Genomic DNA, 20,162 nt, shown 5'->3' on the forward strand with positions numbered 1-20,162 from the left:
GTAATCCCAGTACTTTGGAAGTAGAGACAGGAGGATCAGGAGCTCAAAGTTATTCTTGGCTACAAAGTGAGTTGGAGACTAGCCTAGGCTACAGAAGACCCCGTCTCAGAAAATAAAAAATACAATTAGTGAGTGAGGAGCAGAAGGAAGCTGATCACAATTACCTTCTCCTACAAAACAACCTAAATGACATCTCAAAGATAAAAAAAAAAAAAATTAATGAAAGGAAAAATTACATTGTAGGTTAAGGTAATAAACCTGAGACCCCAAACATTAAAGAGAGAGAGAGCTGATCAATTTGAAACAAGGAACAGAGTAGGCAGTGGTGAAAGCCGTGTCAGGAAGAAAACTGGACACAGGTCTGGAGATGACTCAGTAGGGCAGGGCACTTGCTGTTCTTACAGACGACTGAGATTCAGTTCCCGGCACTCACCAGTGGCTCCAACCCACCTGTAACTCTAGTTTCTGGGTATCTGACACCTTCTTCCGTCCTCTGTGAGCACTGCAGGCACACAGGGCACACACATGCACACATATAAAGGAAAGAATAAAGATAAAGAAACATAAAGAAAACTGGACGCAATCAGGGTGGGCATCGCAGAATGAAACAACAGTTAAAACAGTTAAAAACCAATCAGCGTGGGGTATGTTAGTAACTGAAGTTTCTCAAGGAAAGGATGCCTTGAACATGAGCCTGAAGATACAATAATATGAAAAATTCTCTAGAAGAAAGAACAGAATCTCCCTCAAAGGCATCCATTGTTCTGGGAAAATTAGATGCAGAACTTTCTACACTGTGGCATTTTTGAGTTACACTGTAAAAGTTCAAGAATTTACAAACATCTTTAGGCAGAAAAGGGAAATCACTTAGGAGGAGTAAGAAACAGGCTAGCTGGCAAAGATGTTGCTGAGCTATGAGAGCACTAGACCAGAGCCATCCAGCTAGATTGGAAGGGAGGGGAGTCTTGTGAAGTTCTGTCCTCCCCACATCTTCCACCAGGCCCCAGTAAGGAAGACAGACCCTCCCCCCAATCCAAAGATCTCTGGTCCTGTAGGAAAACAACCCTTACCTTCTGAGAATGAGTCTCTCTTTAACAAGCCCGCCTTTATCCCAATTGTCACCAAATGTATCCTACCTGCCCCAGTTTCCCACACCTTCTCCTCTTCCATTTCAGCTCTGGTCCAGACCATCTCAGATTTCTAGACCTCTAGCTCCGGGCCTCTTCCTCTCTCCTTTAAACTATCCCTTCAGCTCTGGAGTTCTGACACCTGCAGTAGCCCAGCCAGGGATCTAGGCTGGGGCTTATGGGAGCATATACCACCACACATTGCTAACGACCAGCTGTGTTCTTGCTAGCGCCACCAGTGTAGGAAAGGGTTCCGTGTTCCGTGTTCCGTATGTGCCAGCAGCACCAGAGCACAGGCTCTGTCGGAGGGACTCTAAACACTTCCATCATACTTGTCTGCCATATCTCCTGATGGGCCCACATGCATACCTTGCATTTTTCTGTGTTGATTGTTTTGAGACAGTCTCATTGTATAACCCACACTGGTCTCTACCTTGCCATTCTCCTGCCTCAGCCTTCCAGGTTGTAGAATTACAGGCACAGGCACACACCACATAGCTTACTCCTTGGCTTTAACTAACTTTGTCCTTGTTTCCTCTTGTAGTTATTTTTCCTTATCTGCCTCCTGGGCTTCCCCACAGCTCATCTCAAAGACCCAGGACAGCATCCTCCAGCCTTCTTTGCCTTTCATCATCACTTCCTGTTCTCGAAACCTTTTCTTTCACTAATGAAAGACAGAGAAGTGATGCTTCTAGCCTCCCCTAGTCTGTTTCAGCTTTGCTCCTCTGCACAAGCTTTTCTCCCTGAATCCCTTGTCCCTCTTATTATCCAGTGGGACTTTCACACCTTCTAGGTCTATATTGGGCCCAAATTTCATGCTAGCTTCCTAACTTCCAGCGAAGCCTTGAAATCATCTATGACTCCTTTGCTATTTGGCCCTCCATCCCTGAAAACCTCTGCAATGGATCTTTAAAATGCCCCTTTTGGAAGCATCCTCCCACTTACCCCTTCTGTTGCCTCCCCAAACTAAACTTTGGTACACAAGAGCCTCAGGGCTAATTTTCCTGTCTCTGGTTCCCTGTGTTCCCATCCATCCTTCACTTTAACCACCCTAAAATATCCCCTTTTAACTTTTGCTTGAAAAACCCACAAGCTTCCCTCCACACTGGCAAATAAAAGCCAGAGCCTTTGCCCTGACATTGTCCATCCCCAAAGTCACCTACTCAGTCTTTTCTCCCACATTCTGCAGAAGGACTCTCTGCTACAGCTGGATGGACCCCTTCACCAGCAGCGCTGACTCCACCCCATGTCGTTGACGCTCTAGTTCCCCTTTCTTGTGAAATCCCACTCGCTCCATGTCCAGCCCCAGTTCTGCCTCCCCACGAGGCTTTCTTCCTACCCGCCCACAGCTGAGTGACTCCCCCACTGCTCCTGTGCTGTGAGTCTGTCTTTACCACCTGGCTATAGCAACAGAAGTCCTAACTGGCTTGGTTGTCTTTCCATACAGAGGAAACTGGGCTGTAAGAACCTCGAGGCCAGCAGTTCTGCCGCATCATTCTGTGACCCGCATCGCACACACAGAGCTCCTTAAGTGTGTGCTGTTGCCCATGTAGCAAGGGTCCATTATAAAGTTCTCATGTTTCCAGTAATCTCTTTCACAGGGAATTGACCACATTTCCACGTGAGGTCACAGGGACATCACCAAAGCTAAAACCAATCACACTGACACAAAATGATGAAGGTAGAGCTATTCTAATAGAGAAAAGTACTCCACTGGGAACATTTATGTTGGCTCTCTAAGGTCCCAAGGTAGAACATTAGACAAATAAATCGCTACCTGCATCTTTATCTCTCGCATGAAACTGAGCATTACCCATTCACAGTGGCCCTAGAAAACCACACCAGATTTCCAAGAACAAAAGAGGCAATGCTGCCATTTAGTAGAGTCACTAACACACATGTTCCTGCAGCAATTAGTATGTAACCCAGAGCAATTACACATGACCTCCAAGCCCTTAGTAATTAGACTGTGAACTCACCAATCATTCATAGCAATTAGCTGGAAGCTAATTTGCACTGTAAAGTCCCCACTAGGAAATCAGCATTACCCCAGCCCCTATCCCTGCCAGGGATGCTATCTCCCAGGTAATTACCCTGCTGGGGCTTTGACATCTAATTACATGTGATGGCCTTTCCTGCTTCTTTAGGCCTGCAAAATTAGATGGATTTATTCTATCGCTATGCTGAAGCGCATGACCGTATCTTTGTCAAATGTGGTGGGAAAGTACTTAAGAAATCCTTGACTTATATTTCAATTACATGGAATGGTTATTATACTTGTATAGTGAGGAAGTAAAAGAAAAAATATTTCTGTTTTCTGATTATAACACTTAGTCCCTTAAGTGACTCTTAGGGTACTTCTATGGGCTTAATGTCATCTTTGAGATCATCTTCATCGTCTACAGAGCAGAGACTGAAACAAAAAGGTTCAACGACATGCAAAGAAGAGCAAAGCTCCTGACCCTACTGGAGACTGCATGCAGCTTCCCATTCCCCAGATGGGGTCTGAAACAGCACTCACAGCACCACAAGACTGCTTAGGTTCTGGAAGGCATAGTCAGGAATGTGGCGGATGCGGTTGAGAGCCAGGGTCATGGCCTGTAAGGCAGGAAGGTTGTTGAGGGCTCTGACAGGGATCTCGGTGAGTGCATTGTCATCCAACCAGAGGTGGCGGAGGGAGGACAGCCCCTCAAAGCTTCTCTCGGGGACGAGGGAGATGAGGTTGGCATCCAGGCGCCTAGTGGAAATAAAAAAGGATGAAGAGGGGGTCAGTCCAATGACGGTGCACATGAAGCTTCAGGGCTGAGCTAGGCTTAGAAAGCCAGACCCCCAACAGGCACTCTAAGTCCTTCTTACCATGTATCCCACATTCTTAAGTTCCCCTATTTCAGCCCACAGTTCTTGATCCTTATGGCATCCTTTATGTCCCCAACTGTTCCCTCAGACCCAAGAGTGAAGTCATAGCCATTTGTGATAACCAGCATTTCACCTACATCCTTAGTTCCCTTGCCCTGAATGTGACATTTCCCCTAACCCTGTCCACCTGAAGGACATATAATGATTTTGGCCCCTGTTCTGGAAGAGGAAAATTTACCCCTTCTACACATAAAAAAAAGCCTCCCCAAAGATATAAGCCATTCTTTGTCACCCATCCCTAGCACCACCTGTTCCTTAACACCCTCAAAGACCTTCTAATTTTGTATGGCTTCTGCCAAAGCCCTGGGACTCCTGGATAAGTTGACAACTTATGGAAGGCCCAAGCATGCTACAGGCAAAACCCTTTGTGGTGGTTTGAGTAAGAGTGCCGCACTTAGGCTCATAAATTTGAATGATTAGTTCCCAAGGAGTGACACTATTTGAAAGTGACACTGTTTGGGAGATCTAGCCTCGTTGGAGGTTTCAAAAGCCCATGCCAAGCCCAAAGTCTCTGTGTCTGTCTCTGTCTGTCTCTCTCTTTCTGCCTACAGATCCAGGATATAGCTCTCAGCTACTGCTCCAGCACCTGCCTGTATGCTGCCCTGCTCCCCCCCCCCCCAGGACAATAATAAACGAAACCTCTGAAATTGTAAACAAGTCCCCAGTTAAATGCTTTCTCCTGTAGTAGTTGTGTTGGCCATGGCAATTCTTCCCAGCACCAGAAGAGTGACTAACACACCCTTCATTTGCTGCTTCTCAGAACAGGTAAACAAAGGATGGCTGATTCTGTGCACAGATTCCAGCGCATAAAAACATTGCCTATGATCCCTAGAAGACTCAGCAGCTCAGCAAAATAGACAGAACGCCCAGCTTCTCTTTCCACAGGTCTGCCGAAGCCATGAGATGATACTGTTTCTGCCTCTTAGTCTGGAGCTTAGACTGAAACTCTGTTGTCCTGCATATGGAGCAAAAACAAGCTGATCTGTGACACGCTCTTGGATTTATGCTTAGTCTTTGCTGTCTTAAAGGGGTCTTAGCTCTGAGCCATGGTTCTCCCACACAGACTTCTGGTGCCCAAATTATGGAAACCTTAGGTCTTGTTCATAAAACTTAAAGTCCCAACCCTGAATTCAAAGGAGGATTGTTTGACCAGAGTGGAAAGAAGTGATTTTCTTTTTCCTAACAGCACAATCCTGCTTGGAAAAAGTCAGCAATGCTTCTGTCTCTTGTCTAAGGTACTTTAGCAGTTCCATCCCTGACAGTCTTATTCATGCCTGGGAGAAATTCCCCAGGTAGGCATCAAGAGGACTCTGAATGGCAGGTTGACATACAGCCTTTGGTTATGAGGACAAATGGCTAGGACACACTCTAAAAGCTGCAATTAGGAAAGACCTTCCAACACATCAAGCATAGCCTGGTGGGAGGCACTTGAATAGCTGTGTTCATTGCTGCTCTTAACAACAGCCAAAATAAGGACCTAGATGCCCATCAACAGGTGAGTGGATAAAGAGAGTATGCCATTAACAGACAATGGAGCTTTATTTACCTGTAAAGAAAAATAGTTATGTCATGTCAGTGAAATATATATGAGGATTATGTTATGTGACTCAGAAAGACAAATACCATATAAAAGTTTTTTATCGCATATGGAATCTTGATTAAATATATAACACACATAGGCTGGGGATATGGCAGAATACTTGCATAGTATGCTCAAGACTGCAAAAAATAAGTAAACAATGTGTGTATATATCTATATACATATATCTATATGTAGATATAAATAGATGTACATATATGCACAATATGATATGAAAGTAGAAGGAATATTATGTGGAGGAAGAGGCCTAAGGGGTGGGGGAAGGACAGAAATAAGAGAGGGTATTGGGGCAGAGGAAGAAGGACAAATATTGCCCGGTTTTTCTCATGCAAAATGTAGTTATAACTATGCACACATACATATTTTTATACGACATTAAAGTAGAAGTGGAGCTGGAGAGACGGCTCAGCAGTTAAAAGCTCTTTCTTGTTCTTACAGAGAACCTGGGTTCAGTTCCCAGCACCACCATGGGTAACTTTAGTACCAGGGGATCTGCTGTCCCCTTCTGACCTTCATGAGCACTGCATTCTCATGGTATACACACACACACACACACACACAGACACAGACACACACACACACACACACACAAAGGAAAAACACTTGTACACATAAAAATAAAACTATTTGTTAAAAGAAGAAGGTTGGACTATAGCAGAAGTGAGCAGGAGGTTCAAATATGAGCAGAATACAAAAATATGCATGTATGAAATGTCATAAGACTCATCATTTTGTACACAACTAACTAATTAATTTTTAAAATATCCTGATGAGGCCAAAAATCTCTACAGTGAGTGCCCTCTGTTCATAAGGCTTGTCACCACAGACATGGTCTTTCAGGGGCAGCCACCAGACCTGTGATGGCTTTGACTATAGGGAACCTTGTGAAAATATAGGCTTACCCCTTCATAGAAGGACTCAGAAGGACTAGGGTGGGGCTGGGACTTGTCTGGGAAGATGGCACAGGTACTTCTAGACACAAACAGATGTGGGAAGCCCCACATCAGGAGAAACTATCTGGCGTCTTGAGGAAGAGGCCACTCAGGAATGAGAGGCCCTCTCTGAGCTCTGTGTCAAGGATAGTGTTGAAAAAATGGCAACTGCCGAGAAAAGATCATATCTGTCTTTCCTCTCGGAGCTCACAGTCATTAGAAAAGCCAGGCTGACAGTCACAGTGCAGCATCGTGATGTCCAGTCCAGAGCACTGGGGAAGGCCAGCAGGATAACATGACACTGGCATGGAGACCTGGCAGCCTAGCAACATCAGTCTGGTGAGGAGGTGACAGCATTCCAAGCATGGAAAACAGCACTTGGGAAATGTGGAATAAAGGAGACCTGGAGTAATGTAGAAAAGAAGGGGAGAGGTGCCTGGGCAGGTTTCAGGGGTCTCAAGATGATGCCACGTTACAGGAAATGGGAGCCACTGAAGGGTTTTTTGTTTGTTTGTTTTTGTTTTTTCAAGGCCCATTTTTTTTCAAGGCCTGTGTAGTCCTGGCTGTCCTGGACTCGATTTGTAGACCAGGCTGATCTTGAACTCAGAGGTCCACCTGCCTCTGCCTCCCAAGTGCTGGGGTTAAAGGTGTGTCTTACCATTCCTGGCTCACTGAAGGGTTTTTAAGCCAAGAAAGGATATTACTATTTTTGTTTTTGAGTCAAGGTGAGACTTTATTTTATACAATTAATATATACTAATTTTTGAAAGAAAGAAAAAGCTGAGTGTAGTGGCACCTGTAATCCAAGCAGCTGGGAGGTAGAAGCAAGGGAACCAGGAGTTCAAGGTCATCCTTGACTTCAGGAGACCAGCCTGGGTTAAGTGAGATTCTATCTTCAAAACATTTTCTCCTACAAAAGCCCAAATAACAAAACAGAACAAAGTGGGGGAGGAGGGAAGGTCCCTCAGGAGTGAGGCTAACTTAGGTATTAGGGAAAGCTAATGTTAGAGGCAGAACTAGGAGACGAAAGCAAGGACCTGGCTAGTCTAAACTTTGTCCTCTACAACTGCCTGCCTAACGGGAAAATTCAAAGAGCCACGAATCCTGACTCCCTCATGTGGGTGATGTCACCTCCCCTGATGGGAGGGCAGCTCTGCAGTGATGACCATGATGTCGTCAGTAGTCACTTATCATATGCCAAACACAGAGCTGAGTACAGGTAGGTGACCTGTGTCCTCTCCACAAGACGGCTCTGACCAGCCCCACTTTACAGGGATTGGGGCTAAGCCACTCAGCCAGCGAGCCAAAGATATGAGTTTGAGCCCTCGTTTGCTGACACTCACAGCCATGTGCTTTTCCATTGTGTGAACCTGATCACCTGCTTAAAGTCGTCAGGAAGTGAGACAATTCGGGTGACACTTTTAATCCTGTGAGCCTAGAATGGTTGGATGTCACCTATTTAAAAAAAAAAAAAAAACTTGTTTTGCATTTATTTATTTATTTATTTATTTATTTATTTATTTATTTATTTATGTTGTGGCCACATGTGTGGAGGTCAGAAGATAACTTTCAGGACTGAGTTCACTTCTCCCACTATGTGGGTTTCTGGGACCCAACTCAGAAGACTGAACTCAGCTCATCAGTCTTGGCAGCAAGTACCCTTACCCACTGAGGCGTCCTGCTAATCCCAGGAAGTCACTGCTCTGTGAGTGAGTATTTGTGAACATACAAGGATGCCCCCACACAGGCACTGCATGCCCCATGTGTGTGATACAGTCCTGATCCTTTCATCTCCTGCACTGTGTGCAACCCACGGGCAAGAGGGCTTGGGTAGGGCCACTGGAACCAGGCTAGTCAGCATCCAGGGACCTCCTGGATCTAGTATGTTTCAACCTCATTGAGACAGGGCTCCTTCTCGCCACCTGTCATGGAAGGAAGGGCAGAGCCAGGATGCCTCCACAGCTCACGCCTTTCCTGGAGTGCTGCAGCGGAACTGGCCTAGGACTTGGAGCACAGCTGTATATACCCCTGTTCCTCATAACTTGGGGACTAGGAAATGGCAAAGTGGAAAATCAAGCAAACTGGCAAGCAAAGAAAAAAGGACAAGAATTTGGAAGTGACCTTTCTAGCCTATGTTTGTGTTTGGGGTGATCCTGAAAACTACAGATCCCACTCGTGCCAGCTGGGCTCTGCGAGGGAGTAAAGCCAGGATCGTACTGTTGGGTATAGTGAATGAAAACACACGCTGCCAGAATGGGTATGGTGGTACACACCTGAAATCCAAACACTAGAGGCAGGGCCTGGGGGCTCAAGAATTCAGAGCAGCTGGGCTGCATAATGAGTTCAAGGTAAGCTTGGGCTTCGAAGAAAGACCCTGTCTCCAAAGCAACAACAACAGCATTCATGCTGTCCAACTGAACTTGAACTTCATGTAAGTGAAGACTCTTAGCAAAAACATGTCCATGTAATATTTAAAACCATGCCCAGGAAAATTTAAGTATCTATCAGATAAAGGAAGAATAACTTTTTAGGATAAATGTGTCCTCAGAAAGATTGTTATTTTAGGGGATGGAGAGGGTGCAGCAGTTAAATGTACTTTCTGCTCTTACATGGGACCTGCGTTTGGTCCCCAGCACCCACATCGGGCAGCTGACAACTGTAGTTCCAGCTCCAGAGGGATGACATACTCATACATGTCATTTAAAAATAAAACAAATCTTTTTTCATTTTAGATTCATTTATTTTATGTGTAGGCATGTTTTGCCTGCGTGTATGCATGTGCAATACATGCTTGCCTGGTGCCCATGGAGGTCAGAAGAGGGTGTCAGATCCCCCGGAACTGGCGTTAGGAATGGTTTGTGAGCCGTGTGGGTGCTGGAAACTAAAGCTGGGTCCTCTCCAGCAGTAACACGTGCTTGTAACCCCAGAGCCCCACTAAAGATATCCAGCAGCTCTGGTCCTGTGTGGAGGGTGGGGAGTTAGCTGTGAGACACAGCCACACGGTCCCTCCTTGTAGCCCATGTACGACACAGGTGTCCTCAGTTGTCCCCTCCTTTCCTTGTATCCTTTTAACAGATAGCCTGTCTAGAGGTGCTCTGAGGACCCTTAGCCATGGTAGGTGTTGGAGGCTTTGGCTCTGAGGTTGACCTCAGATGACTCAGGCTTTCTGGGGAGCTGTGAAGTAGATCCCCCCCCCCACCCCAGCAGAGCCTGTCATATGGCTCTGATCTCTCTCCTCTCTTCCGTCCCCTCTCCGACAGCCTAGAATCTCTTGACTCTTAGGGATCTGCAAGGGTTGGTGCCCTGCTTCAGAGACATCTCTCCCACTCTTTCCCCACCTGGCTCCTCCACAGGACAGGCATTTTCTGCAGAAACCCTTCCAGCTGCCTTAAGGCAGGGTACAGGCTCCACTGGGGTGCTAGTCCTCTCGGGTAAGTAGGCTTCCCTGCCACCTGGGAGCAGAAGGGGCTGATGGGGGCTTCTGTACAGCCAGCAGAACCTGCCTTTGGGGACTAAGGACTTTCAGAGCTGCTCCCGCCCACAGGTGGAGAGCCAACCCTGACTCTGGTTTGGCAGGCGGAAGAGAGCAATTATACCAATTAAGCGCTGGAATAAAATCAACAGTGCTCCTCTCCCCCACATGGACCTGGCCCCTCCAGTGCTTTTCATTAGAATTCTTCCCTGTGGTGATAGGGCAGATTAGCAGGGCCCTGGCAGGCCAGTTGGGGCTTGTCTTGGCTTTGGGGAAACAGCTTAACATCTTCCTACTCCCAACCCTCGTGCTGAGGTAGAGACAACAGGCAGGGTGAGAGGGTCTAGCTCCAAGACTGCTCAAGGAGAAAGGGGCATGGCTGTCCCATGACCAGAGTAAGCAGAGGACCTGCAAGGTGGCAGGCTGTAGCAGAAGAGTTTCCAATTAGACAGCAGGAAACGGTCCACAAAGAGGGACTCAGAAGACCAACTGTGTAAACTCGGAACCACATTACATGAGAACCTGAAGGGTTCATGTCACACCAAGATCTTGATACGCTGAGACAGCAAGGGAAATGCCAAATGGAGCATCAGGACTTTGATGCTCCAGGACTCAAATTCAGAGCTTCTTCCTGCTTTACTACTCTGATTCCCCCGAAGTGATGAGAGGGGACTGGGGGTGTAGCTGTTTGTAGACCACTTGCCTAGTATGTCTAAGGTCCTGGGTTCAGTCCCCAACACCACATAAAACTGGTGGTAGCGCACACCTGTAGCCCTGTGCTTACAGAGCGGAGGCAACCTAATTCTCGGCCACATAGTTTGAGGTGAGCCTGGGCTGCAGGAGGCCTTGTCTCAAATAAGCAAAAATAGATACATAGGTGTGCAGGTAGGAGGATAGATGGATGGATGGGCGAGGATGGACAGGCAGGCAGATATAGACAAACAAAGTGTGACAGGAGGACAAATGTGTCTCTCATTTGTAGAAAACCAGAGGCTCTTACAGACACGGGAGAGCAGACTGATACAAGGAAACCCATGAAGTCATCAGGGATTCTTTTTAATTCATTAATTTTTTTTTAAATGTACATGAGTGTTTTGCCTGCATGCATGGATGTTTATCATGGGCATGTTGATGAAGGTCAGAAGAGGGCATAGGATCCCCTGGAACTAGAGTTATGGGGGTGGGGCCTGTGAACCATCATCACATAAGGCTGCTGGTTATTTGAGTGTTGGGAACTGAACCTGGGTCTTCTGTAAGAACAGCCTGGGCTCATAACCTCTGAGCCATCTCTCCAGCTCCTGCCAGAGATTTTTTTAAGGGATATGCTTTAGAAGCTCCAAGCTTGGTGCTTGGTAATAGTGCTTGCTTTCTGAGTCCAGAGTGATTGGAATCTAAAGGCCAATTGGCTCTGGGAAGACCAGTTGGACTTGCTGAGAACCCAGAGCAAGTGTCTATCTCCTCTGTCCTGCTCAGGTTAATCATGATGTAGGTCTCCTCTCCAGCTAATTCCCATGATGTGAGAGGATGGAGCAAATACAGGACAGGGCTCTCCCTGAAAAGCAGAATTCAGGTTGGAAGATGGTATAAAGAAGGCTCCTTGTGGCTGGAGCACACGTAGGGAGGGAGCTCTGCTTCTCATCCAATTAGAGAGAGCTAAGCGTGTAGGTCCTGCCTATAAGCCTTCATTGAGAGAAAGCCCTCTGCCAGTCTGAGGACTCGATGTTCTTTGTTCTCATTGGTCCACCAGTATTTTCGGAGAAAGAAAGTAGATAGAGGTTCCTTTTCAGACACTGGATTTCAGAGAGGGAGCCCCTACCTAGCAGCCATCCAGTGACCAAACTCTGGCCACTGAGATCAGCAGACTGGCTGAGCCCCAACTCTTGCTCCAGCCTGGCTGCCTCTTCTCTCTTTGGAGTCATCCACCACCCTGACCCTCAAAGACCAGCTACATAATTTTTAAGACTCGCGCAAAATGAGCACATTAATTAAGAATGTCGAGGTGACCCTGAGAACAGTGAGCCCCATGCATTTTCTCAGTGCTCAGGAGGTAGAAGTCTCACTGAAAGCATTGGATCATCAGCCCGGGGCTACATAGTGAGTTCCAGGGTACCCTGGGATATGAGAGCCCAGACTCACAAAACAAAACAAAACAAAACAAAACAAAACAAAACAAAACAAAACAGCCTAAGATGGTAAAAACAGCACTAAACCTTAACTCAAAACTTCCCCAAGAGTCATGGGCCATTTCTGTTCCCATTTCCTAACTGAAATTGTGAAAGGAAGAAAGAAGAAGGAAGAGAGAGTCCTTGAAGAGAAGGAAGGTTCAAGTAGTTGTTGATTGCTCTGGGCCAAAACCCAGGTTTCTGTTTTCATCTCTCAGCCCCTTCTCCAACTCAAGAGGGGCACATATTGACTTTTGGTGGCGCACTAGAGAGGAGGGAGAACAGAAAACAGAGTGGAGGCTTCTTAGGCTCTGATGAGGGCAGAAGGGGGAGGATGTGGAAGAGAGAGAAAGGCAGCCACTATGGAAATGATTATTCTGTGGGGAAAATATTCTACACAGTGGCCGCTGATTGCCTGGAGGGGCCAACAGCCCTGACCAAGAGTCTGCCAGGGAAGGTAAGGGTTCCAGAAGGAGCAGGCTGGTGCCTGCAGAGCAACAAGAAGAGCCCCAGGCCTCCACAGGGAGCAAGGCCCCTGGCTCCTGCCCCAGCACTAGCCTCTGTACCAGTTGCCAGCTTCTACACAGAGGCCACGGGGCTCCCAAGATATGAGTGTGGGCTCCCAGGACACAGAAAGCCCTGGCTCTGCTTGGCATAAGGACCATCTCTCTGAGGACAGAGCAGACTGCCCCATACTGGTCAGCGTAGGCACGGGGTTCTTGAGTGCCTTTGCCTTCATCCATACTGACACCACTCCAAGGCTCTTGTGTCATGAGCACCTCCATAAAGCTCTGTTGCCCTGGGGGTTGCCTATCGGGCTGTCTCAAATGCCTCTCAATTCAGACAACATCCAACCAATGGATTAAAGTCAACAATCCTTTTTATGCCAGTGTTGTTCTCAGTTCTGGGAATCAACTTTGAGTTACACAGTTTCCCCACCACAAAAGTTCTCAGCCCGCCTACTTCATTGTTTACTAAGACTACACAGGCCTTGGCTAATGTGTGATGAGGACTAGGTGTCTGGCAGGTGTAGCGAGCATTGTACATACTATCCTACTTTATCTTCATTCCAGCCCTTTCTTTGCATACAGTTAGAGAGAGGCTCAGGGAGGGGAAGCCATTGGTCTGACTCCAAAGCCTCTGGCTTTAAACCCAGAGCTACACATTCTTTGATCTAGCTTGTAGAAAACACTTTTGAATCCAAAGCCAGGGCCTAACCTTTTTCATTTTGCCTGTGAGAAACCCAGGCTTCACAGAGGAGGTGACATTTGAACTGTCTCCCGATGTAGAGCTAGAGATTTTCTGTGCAGTGGTACAGAAAGAGCACTTGAGGCAGTGAGAACAGCAACAGTAAGCGCCCAGAGCAGGGAAGGCACGTAGGAAAGAGTCAAAGTTTGCAAGCATGTAAGCAGAGGCTGGGGAGGAAGTGTCAGAAGCAGGGAAGGGGAGGTGGCAGCTGATCATAAGCTGAAGTGGAGCAGAGGCAGCTCTCACCCAGTGATGCCAACCCTGGGGGCAGGTGGCAGGGGAGCCCACCCTGTCCCCAGCAAGTGCCTCTTACCTCTTTCCAAGGGGAGAGCTGGGTAACCCTTGAAGCAGAGCCCCTCATCTCCAAGGGACAAACCATGCGATCAAGGCTCCTGGCACATCTTCTCTTGTGCAGGTGTGAGTGTCAGAGTTTGTCCTGAAAGGCCCTGCCTGGTACCTCAGCTTAGGAGCGCAGTCCAGGCACATGCCCTCAGGAGGTGCCACTTGGAGCTTTTTCCAAATAAAGACCAGGCAGAATGTTAGTTCTGGAAATAGTAACCAAGCCTAGAATGTGTGATAGGACTCCAAACCCAGCTCCAGAAAGTTCCCATCGAACACCTTCTCTGCACCAGGTACCAATGCACAGTGGTGTGGGCATGAAAGATGCCCAGGTCCTTCCTTCACCGGCCGGAAGCTGAGTGTCCTTGGTGTTTAGGGGGGGAACTGCCCAGTGAAACATTCTGTGATGAGAGGAATAATGCTGTCCAACACAGCAGCCACAACGCACCTGGGGCTATTGGCTACTTCAAGTTTTAGTCACATGACTGGGGAATCAAAGTTTTTGTTTTATTTCATTTCTGTTGACAGCATGAAGGTGGTGGTTGCTGGACTGGACAGCTCTGAGAAATTAGGTTCTGTGTGAGACATAGAGGTTAAAGTGACAGGTGAGATTTGGTTCTTGCCTTTTGGGAACTCGTAGTATGTGAGTGAACACATAAACAATCAATCCTGAGGCAATGAAAGTGTGCTCACGTGCTGGAGAAGGAGGGGGGTGTCTGAAGAGGGGGCAAAGTGATTAGCGTGATCATTAGGACAGGGAAGGTAGGCCAGGCTTCCAGAGAGAAGTGAGTGGGTGGCATTCATAGTGAGCCTTAAGGACAACTAAAATCCCTTCAAGTAAAAAGGGGAGGATGTCTTCCACCATGGGAGAGGGGAAATGACCTTTTGTGTGAACAGGAAGAGGCTGCATGAGGCAGAGAGAGGGTGCCAAGGGAAGATAGAGAAACAGCTGGGAGGAGTATGTGCTAGTCTTGGGGGCTGGGAAGACTGAGGGTAGGAATACAGCTCAGGTAGTAGCTGCTGAGATCTTGTTCCTCTGAGACACAGAGCTCTGTGACTTCCAGCACATTCCTTTCTTCTCCCTATGTTCAGTTTCTTCACCAGATAGGGTGAACCCAAGAAAAAGGATTCTTGGGGTTGTATCCTACAAGGAGCCCAAGTCATCTTCGGACAAAAATCTTCCTTATTCCCTCCCTGTGTCCCAAGACAGGAGCTTGCTAAGCATGCCCGTTTACAAGCATATGATGTGATGCCAAGGCTCAGGCAGCCAACTCCACCCCATACTCCATAAGCATCTCAAGATGACTACAGTCCTACCATTTGGACAGTATTCCCTTTTTATACTGTAGAATCTGCACGCTTTTGTTTTTAAAACCTGGCAAGTATTATTTGGTAACCTTTTAGTAGAAAACAGCTTTTTGAGGAAAGTTTCTGAAAATGAGACACAGACATGAAATGAAGGGAGGCCAGAGAGACAGGGAGCTGGGAAGGATGTCAATCAAAGTAGCGGAAGACAAGGGCTGTCTTTGGATCTCCAAGCATCTTTTCCTCAGAGTCTACTTCAACGTTTTCTTCCTCCATTATACTGGAAAAGCCCTAGGAAGAGAAGCTACATCACCTCACTCCCTGAACCTCTCTGCAGTGATTGGGGCACGTGACAGAGGCAGGGGGATGCACAGAAGATTGATGCCAAGGACTTGAGCAGGCTAGCTAAGTACTCTACCACTGTATCCCTCTGTCCCCAAGTCTGCGCTCTTTGTTGGTCAAGTTAAGCACTGGAGCTAAGTGCTAAATTCTACCCAGGTAGAACACCTGCCTCGCAAGCAATTCCCTGGGTTCCACCCCTAGTGATGGAAGAAAGGAACGTTAGGAGCACTTCCAGCACTACCTGGAGAACTGTTTGTCAAGAAGAGACCAGAGCTGGAGAAATGATCGCTGAAGGGGACCCCATTCAACTAGGGATCTCTGAAGGACCAAGTTGTTTGGCCAAAATCACAGAATGAAGATGTGTCAGAACCAACAAGATAGTGGGCTATGTGTGTGTCTGTTATTCTGACTCTAATGCTCCCTTCTTCCATCTCCTGTTGCTGACAGGATCCTGAAAAAAGAAGGGGTTCCAAGAGCCATTCCTCGGGGACACCCAACAACATTGGGTCCTAACCCATGGCTCCCAGCCATGACCTCCACATTGGGAACCTAACCTTGGCACCTTAGGACCTCAGAGAGGGCACACCCATACAGGAGCATCCTCAGACTAGACTCTGGAGATCTGGAGCTGGATACTTCCTAGAGGATGGGTCCCAGGGAAACAATGATTGAAGAGCAGTGAGGAGGCCACCTGAGCCGCCAGGAGCCTGAGCTGAGAATTTGCAGGGAGTGGGGTTGGTGAAGGAGCCCTGGATGGCTGTGTGTTCCCAGCAGTGACTGAAGAAGCAGGGAGGCTTTGAGGTAGAGAGATCCCTTCCTCCCCCTTGCCCCACACAAGGAAGGGCTGAACTTGCTGGAGTAGAGGGATTTCAACAGTTCTGATTTATGTCACCTAGTAAGATGCTTTCCCTCTCACTGTCAGCCTTCCAATAGATCAAAAGTAGGATATTAACATGAAGGCAATTCCAACTCGTTCTCCAAGCCATGCTAATGCCCAAGCCACCCTTCCCCTCCATCTGTCAGGAGAATTGATGGGTGTTCAGGAGCCTCAGGAGGCAGAGCAGCCGCTTCCTTTGTATACATCAAAGGCTGATACCTGAGCGTTTCTGCAAGCCATTCCTTGTGTTCTATTCAGCAGCAATATATAAAAATAATTACATGCCCTACAGGAGGAAGGCAGCAGGAGATAGTATAGCCTTCCTGAGCTTCCCCTGAAGACATGGACCTACAGATCTGGGCAGAAGGCCAGCTTTGTGGGTGACAATCCCGGAATCCGGGGGCGGGGACTGCAAAAAGCTATCCCATCTCTCCCCCATCCTCCAACCATTGAATTCCAAACTACAGGCCTGGCTGTCTGAGATGTGTTTGGGAGCCGAGTTCTGTGGTTGCTTGGGCCTGGTGCCTGCCCTTGGCAAAGGCAGCTGTGGTTGGTAGAAGAGAAAGCAGATGGGGGTTTTCCCAAACTTGCCTCTCTGGACAGGGGAGAGTGATGTCAGAGTTTAAGGAATATGAGTGACATCGTAGTATTTTAAAAATATTATTAACAGGCTCTGTAGTAATAGGTACAAGGGAGAATAGGACCAAACCACATCATAACACTTCTAGAGGGAGAAGCAAGAGAAGAAGAAAGGGTAAAAATTCATGTTGTTTCTGCCTTTCCTAGCTAGGGTTCTAGGCCTTCCAGTAATCTGTTTTCTTTTTCCTATAGAACCATATGCAAACTGGAGAGTGTACACCTGAATGATGTTAATCCCATGTTTCTTGGCCTCCTTTTCTCCTGTTCATCCATCCGTATATCACCCATCTACCCATCTTTCTGCTCATGTATAATAGAGAATTTGTTGCCATGTTGGTCTTGTTTTTTCTCTTATCCAGCATCATCCATGGCTTCCAGTCACCTGCAGCCTCTTTGTTTGGCCCTGGATTGACTGGTCAGCTTTATTTCTTATTCTCCCATTCTCCACTTCAGCTGCAAATATACCTCTCTATAAATGGTTCCATCCTGGAATCCATGGTTATTCATCCTCATGCTTTCACAGAACTGCTGCCTTTTAAAATTATGTATCTCCCTCGTCTTCAAATCTTTGCTTACAATATCTTTTAGAGCCCACCAGGTATCATCTCTTTCTACACCCAGCCCCCCCACAGTCCTCACTGACTGATCCCAAGGACCTTCATTTGCATCCACAAACAGGGAGACTGGCCACAGGTCCTCTCCTCCCACTCAAAGAGGAAACAAGGCAGGGAATGAAGCACACTTACACTCAGGCTGCATCCACAAAACTGAGGGAAATGGGGCCACTAACTACCTGTCACCAAAATATCCATCACGGTAAACAGAAAAGAAACACACAGATACGTGTACATGCATACGCATGCATACACATGCATACACACTCATACTCATACACACACGCACACATACCTGCACACACACACACACACACACACACACACACACACACACACACGTGTATAGCTAAAACCTGGCAGCAAAGGCAGCACTCAGCCAAAATCTAGCATCTCTGCTAGCTCTGGGTCAGCAGAACCGGGCAGAGAGCTAATGGTGAAGGGCTCCCTCCACTTTGCCTTGAAGCAGAACAGCCAGTGTAGATAGACGATGGAAATACATCTTCTCCTGCCCTAGATGCCTATGAGTCAAAATCCAGGACACTGGAACACCATGCTGCTGCATAAGCTTTCTGGGGTAGCCACTATGCACAGCCGTCAGGCAGACAGGATGGCTTTGGAGACCTCGCATTTTGAGGGTCTCTCTCCCTCCAAACTCCAAGTCCCCTGGTATCGTGGCGGGGAGCTAAGCTCAGCACTGTTTCCAGTTTCTTCTGGTGAGTCAAGCCAGGGTGTGGGCTATCTATCACATAGATTTAGTGGAGAACCAAACATTGGGTGAAGGATTCCATCGCAGGACATCAAGGCTATGTCAGATGCATATCTGCTCAGATGCTAAAAACTTCCCTGAGAATTATGCACACCAGCCTGCTTTCCAGCTGTGTGATTGAAGAGTAGGCTGAACTTCCCCAGAAAGGAGAGTGAATAAGACCATGGAAAATTCCTGTCTCTTCTATAGTGACAAATACTACATCCACAGAGGGGTGTTTTTTCCTTTTCAAAGATGAGAAACGAAGCAGGGACTCAAAGGGTTGTGTACACTCGTGTTCACAGCCTTACCATACACATAGCCAACATCCCCGAATCTATCAGTATGTACACGAATAGACAAGTTAGTTCTAGAAGCACACTGGACTATTGTTAGGCCTTAAAGTGGAAGGAAATCTTTTTTTAATTTTAAAATTACATTTACTGTGTGAGTGTACCGTGATGCATGTGTGGAGGTCAGAGACAACGTGCGAGTCAGGCCTCTCCTGAGAGCAGAACACGGGTTGCAGCCTCAGTGGCAAGTGCTTCACCTGCTGAGCCATCTCATTAGACACGGGAGCTGCACACTTAGAAAGGGCAAGCAGGCTGGAGAGATCACTCGGGGTTAAGCGCAGGTGGTTGGGAGCTGCTCTCTCAGACAGCCCCAGTTTGGTTCCCAGCACCCGCGTCAGACAGCTCACAGCCCCCCAGAACTCCAGCTCCTGAGATCTGACCCCTGACCTCCCTCAGCACTTGCACTCACACACAGGCATACATATACACATAATTTAAAATAATTAAAAAATAATTACAGTGACAATTTTATGATATATATTTACCATAATTTTTAAAATTAAAAACCATTTAAAATATAAGGAGGGAAAAACAAAAAAAGCAACATTATTTTTTAATTCTGAGAAAACATTTAAACACAAAGGAAGAGGAGGTAGCATTTTGAAAAGCCAGAAGATCATATTTCAGAAAGTAATTCGTTCCTACAATAAGCATCAGGGGAATAGAAGTTTTGCGGTATCCTCAATAAGGTATGAGTAATCATAACTTCGATGAAGCAGGAACAAAAATCAATAGGAAAAAATGAAGCTGGGATAGAAGAAGAAAATTAAATGGGAAAAAAGATAAAGAGACATTTCAAAGACAAACAGAAACAAATGGAGTTAGGTGGGATACAGGAAGCAAGGAGAGAAGCTGAAAGCAACATCCAAATCCACATTGTAAGTAACAAAGACTAAATGTGGCTCCTCAAAAAACTGAATGAACACAGGGAAGGCAAGCACAAAACATTTCCTTGAAATCAGAATAAAGGAACAATGACATGAAAGTGATGGAAATGAAGATGAAATAAATAGGAAAGAGAATGGATCTGTGATACTGGGGACTGCCGATATTTCAAAGGATTCATGCAGAGAAAAATGGGGCAGAAGTACATGATTACCATTAAAAAATAAAAATAATGAGACTGAAAAGTATTACAGGTTTAAAATGTTCTTCATGTTCCAAGAAAACTTAGGTCCATGAAAAAGTGATTCAAACCTGGATAAAATCTGCTAAATCTATCCTTTGTGAGAATAGGAAACAAAGAAGGCTGACAAGGTGGCTCGGCAGGTAAAGGTGATTGCTGCCAAGCCTGATGACCTGAGTTCAATCCCTGGGACCCACAGGAAGGAGAGACTGACTCCCACAAGTTGTCCTCTGTCTACCATGTACTTCATTCATGTACACACATGCACGCACACACACTCGAGTAACTGTAAAAACAACTTTAAAGAAAAAAATGAAATAAGATAATCATAATCACTGATAAGGAAGTATGCTGTCCTCAAG

At 46.7% G+C, this 20,162-nt stretch overlaps 1 protein-coding gene across 1 annotated transcript in view; it reads right to left on the reverse strand.

Moving 5' to 3' along the window:
• The window catches only part of Lgr6 (leucine rich repeat containing G protein-coupled receptor 6), a 118,343-nt gene that overhangs the window by 37,958 nt on the left and 60,223 nt on the right, over positions 1-20,162 (reverse strand). Inside the window, exon 5 of the mRNA XM_055598190.1 lies at positions 3,649-3,864. Coding sequence (XP_055454165.1) covers positions 3,649-3,864 — 216 coding nt within the window. The remainder of the gene's footprint in view (positions 1-3,648; positions 3,865-20,162) is intronic.

This window comes from Psammomys obesus, unplaced genomic scaffold, assembly GCF_907164565.1.
Source record: "Psammomys obesus unplaced genomic scaffold, mPsaObe1.curated_primary_1811, whole genome shotgun sequence".
Lineage (NCBI taxonomy): Eukaryota > Metazoa > Chordata > Mammalia > Rodentia > Muridae > Psammomys > Psammomys obesus.